Source organism: Aphanomyces astaci (assembly GCF_000520075.1).
Source record: "Aphanomyces astaci strain APO3 unplaced genomic scaffold supercont1.42, whole genome shotgun sequence".
In the NCBI taxonomy this organism is placed as follows: Eukaryota; Oomycota; class Saprolegniomycetes; order Saprolegniales; family Verrucalvaceae; genus Aphanomyces; species Aphanomyces astaci.
In genome coordinates this window covers 430,664-435,530 of record NW_009798305.1, presented here as the reverse complement: position 1 = coordinate 435,530, position 4,867 = coordinate 430,664, and the positions used below count along the sequence as shown (strand labels likewise).

At 38.2% G+C, this 4,867-nt stretch overlaps 1 protein-coding gene across 1 annotated transcript in view; it reads right to left on the bottom strand.

Moving 5' to 3' along the window:
- The window catches only part of H257_12730 (hypothetical protein), a 10,795-nt gene that overhangs the window by 3,595 nt on the left and 2,333 nt on the right, over positions 1-4,867 (bottom strand). Inside the window, exons 3-9 of the mRNA XM_009840035.1 lie at positions 4,567-4,692; positions 4,406-4,482; positions 2,950-3,111; positions 2,243-2,525; positions 1,787-1,934; positions 622-716; positions 431-577 (exon numbers count right to left, since the gene is read on the bottom strand). Of these exons, the coding sequence (XP_009838337.1) occupies positions 431-577; positions 622-716; positions 1,787-1,934; positions 2,243-2,525; positions 2,950-3,111; positions 4,406-4,482; positions 4,567-4,692 (1,038 nt within the window). The remainder of the gene's footprint in view (positions 1-430; positions 578-621; positions 717-1,786; positions 1,935-2,242; positions 2,526-2,949; positions 3,112-4,405; positions 4,483-4,566; positions 4,693-4,867) is intronic.

Sequence of the window (4,867 nt, the reverse complement as noted above, 5' to 3'; positions counted from 1 at the left end):
ATATATATATATATATATATATATATATATATATATCACGCAAACATCACATACACATTATATATATCATCCAAACATCACATACACATTATATATATATATATATCACGCAAAGCATGTGTGTCCAAAACAACATTGAGATTGAAACAAGACACCAACAAACCGCATCTACAACTTTTCTATTGTATATGGTTTCTATGCAATATATATATATATATAATATATATATATATAATATATATATGCATATTGGAAATGTAACTATGCATTTCTATAAACATAAATGTATAGCCACATTATATATATACATACATAACCATGGTTCGATATAGCCCCTTTCCAATCAACATATATATATCAACACTTTGCAATCAAACACATGTATGTATGGATAGAAGATGTTTGTACGCTCCAACTTGTTAGGTCGTACCTTGAAGGCGTCGATCATGCCTTGGCACTGTGTGACATGGGCCAGCAGCCGAAGCTCCAGTTGACTGTAATCTGCGACAACGAGCAGTTTGCCTTCGGGCGCCGTGAACGCATCTCTGATTTTGTACCGATCTTTGTCCATTGCGGGCTATTTATAGTTGATTTGTAAGTGTATATGATGTCGACAGGTACTTGGTTTTGGAGGTTGGGCTTTCGAGAACTCAGGCGACCAGTGTCTGTGTTTAAGTTCAACGCGCCATGCACACGGCCGTCGGCGTCGGCCAATTCTATCGCCACAGGTTACATTTACATGCATATAGTATATCACACACTAATATATATACACCACTATATACAACTTACTCTATACAAGATATAGACTATATATAATGCAAAGTTATGGACGTGTGAAATCCTATACACCCACCCACGACTATATATATAACTACTCTATTTAGACTTCAAGTACCAAAATATATATTGTTGTGTTTATGCTAAACTGGAGCGACATGGAGAATGAAAAATCGACGGCCCAGACCAAATAAATGAACCAAAGAATCCGCAAAAGTATGTACAAAACTCCGTACAAACAATCGATTGATGCACTTTGCGAATCAGCACAAAAGCCCAAATTATACGCAAAAACACAATATTGTGAATTCGCTATATATTTCCAAAATTCGCCTGGTTTGTCGAATCAATATAAATCACGCCGGAGTTCTGATTGGTTGAATATACTTGTCCTTTTGAGCCAATCAAATCCACTCTATAGAATGGATTAGCCAATAACGTCGATTCGTGATTCGATTCGACGGGGTCTGGAAATTTGCACCGAATCATCGACAATACTATAATGCAAAAACGTTGTACGAACCGCTTCCAATAAGTATACATACTTTAGAATGCACCTTTTTATCGAGTCCTGTGAAATCCTATACCTTTCTACATATATATATAGAAAGGTGAATTCCGATACCTTTCTACATACAAAGATATAGGATCACACGTGGCGTCGATGTACAAATGAAGCTATCAGTTTTATTCACGACAACCCAGTATCCATTTTCGCAAATAGACAGGTTATTGTCAAGTCGATTCGAAATTCGAGTGCGATGCTCAATCAAATGAGCAGAATAACCAAATCGAAGGCAGACAATCAAGATCGACCAATCAAAACGAAGAACTCGAATTAACTGGCCAATCAAAAATCGTCCCTTCGACCAATTAATTCAACATTGAATTAGTGTGCATGTGACGTCGGATGTGATTCTTACAAAAGTCAGTACAAACAATCGATCGATACATTTGGCGAATCAGCGCAAAAGTCGCCATTTTGGGTAAAAGGACAAGTTTATACCTTGCAGCGGCAGGATAAAGTTGTTGATCATTGTGTCCATGGAGCTCATGTCGTACATCTTTTTCAGCGCCTGGCACGCCGCCGCGCCTTCTTCAGGGTCTTCAAAATGATCAAACGCTCGTCCATACTGTGGCGGTGTTGCCAGTGGCTAAAATCACTTTTAAAATAATTCTTAACAAAAGTATAATTAAATATTTATTTTTATTTATTTATTCTTATTATAGATTGTTTTTTATCATTCAAAATAGTTTCTATATATTTTCAAACATGGAAGTTCCAAATCAAAGTGAAATATGGATACTACTTGTCCAGTAGAAAATAATTTATGATCCACTCTAAAGACTTCCATACAAGGTAAATATTCTTGTTTGTAAAAAAAATGAAAAAAAGCCAAACAAATCCTATTACCATTGTAGGTAATAATAATAATAATAATAATAAACACGTGAGACGTACGTTGCCTGCGAGTTCCTTAAGCGCGTCGGCGGTGGCGGCGGGGTTTCCCGACGCTGTAAACTGCACGGGCGGGATGCCAAGCCCCCGGATCGCAATCGATCGCTTTTTCTTGGGTTTCGATTGCTTTTCGGGGTTTTCAACGACTTGTTCAATGTTGTCCACGTCAAAGAGGCGCTCCACGGGTAACTCGATATTTTTGTGGGGATTGGAAAACGGCGCAAACAGCAATTGTTGTTTTTGGCTTGCACTCGCCAAGTTCATCCGATGCGCTTCGGGAACGTATCTATATATAATATATTATTTAACAATACATAAAGTCCACAACCCAAACATAGAGTAAACGAAATATATAATCCCCCAGTGTGTGCGTTGAGCTAAATAAATATTAGCTAACCAGCTCTTGTTTGGAATAAACACCACCACCACAAAAACGCCCGTCTAGTTTAAATCGATAGCCAATCAACAATCAGATTGTTTACGCAGTACTCAGGTCCACCATCCACAACTAAGTACGCGCGGGACTCAAATTAGTGTGATGGGTAGCATCCCCACTGGATAACACAAAGCTTTCCATCAGGACACTCCAATTAGTGTGATTGTCATCTCCACTGGCCTTTGTGTACATCCAAATTTCAGTACAAAACTCGAAGTCTGCCCAAAAATCCCAAATATTTATATATTTTTCTCAAAGATATCCAAATAAGTACCTGGACACCCATTGCCTGACTTGTTCTTCAAGCGCGGCGCGGTCATCCAGCGCTTGCCGCTCTACTTTGGCGAGATATGGCAAGTCCACGTGCATGCCTTTTCGCTCCAAGTCGGTCAAACACTCGCCAAACGGAACCAAATACTCGACGTAAAAGTCATACCTACACAGTATTTTTTTCACAAACCTTGTACTAGTATTGTCGATTTGATATACAAATATGGGGAGGGGGTGCAATCGAATCGCGCCAACCAAACCGATCCACAATCGATCTGATTGGTTGAATTTCATTGAGAAATGGGTTTTGATTGGCTAATAATTTTGAGCTCTTCTGAAGTAGCCAATCAATTCGAATTAAATTCCAACGAGAAACCACACCACAACACGAAATTTCACTTGAAAGCACAATATAAGACAACAAATCATATTCAATTCGTAGTTGGAGCATCGACGGAGTATCATCGACCAATCAAAACCCACAACACGATTCAAGAATTCAGGTGTGACTTGAAATAGTGTGTGATACGTTGATTATACAAAATTCAGCATCGAAAACATCATCATCATCGAGCAAAGGATTTGGCTCCAAAGCACAATATACTGTATGTACGTACGCTTCGAAACAGAATATTTTTCAAATAATTGTAAAAATTCTGAATAAATAATAAAGTGTTTAAAACGTAAACCTGTCAAACATATAACCATTCGAGCTTCGAAGTATGGGAAAATCAACGATCCCAAACTCGTATTTTGTCAAATCGATTCGACTTTGAATCGAATCAATATTTGGCAAATGCATTTTTTGAATACATTGGCCAATCCAGTGGCACTAAGGAGGAGAGTTTCAACCAATCATCGATCAGCATCGTGATAACACCACATCTTTAAATTTGAATACCATACATTGAAGAAGCTTAAAAATCAGATGCTCGAATCAAGTGCTAAGTCCACATTTCAGCGAAGACGACAATTACAATGTTCCCATGTGCATGGCGAATGTCGTAGGTTGGTATTGAATCCCAACTTGCAAAAGTAGATTATATATGAATATGAACCCTAGTACTACTATACTGAGGGATTCCCTTCCACTCACTTCGAAATGGGTTTTATTCGATGCATATTTTAAACGAATCATAGTAATTGTGACGAAACGTATGTAGATTCATCATCGGAGGACTACTACACAATAGTATACTTATTCATACTTGGATCCTCTTAATACAGTGTATAAATTACATCAGTGATGCCGTTTCAAAATCACACATGTGTCAAATGTCACGCATATATATATATATATATATACATTTACATCAGTGATGCAGTTTCGAAATCACACATTTGTAAAATGACACGCATATATATATATATATATATTATAGTGTATAAATTGCATCAGTGATGCCGTTTCGAAATCACACATTTTTCAAATGTCACGCATATATATATATAGATTTTACATGGTGTAGCGGGACACGACACCGTCCGCCGACGTCTCCAAGTGCCACGTCGTATCTTGCAATTTGTGTTGCAGCACCTACGAATCAAAACAGACGTAAACGCATGAACGAGAGAGTTCGTTTCAGTGTCAATTGGTTTATCCGAGTCGCAAGGTACATACTTTATGCAAAAACCACGTGCATTCGGCATCGTACGCGCTATACCGGATCCAACGCTCTCGAAACTCTGGAAACCGCTGCAATTCTTCTACAAGAGGCAACAGTCGCTCCTTCCCGGGGGTCCCGTCCTATGGTTACGATGAGATGGATTTTCACTGCATTTTAGCAGTGTCGAATTATACTGGGATAACAATAACATTGGAGTGGCAATATATATAAAATAGTGTCGATACTGGAGCCGTTAGTTCGAATCAAAAGTAATATTGATTTCATTTACCCAAAACATGGACTACTTTTGTGCAG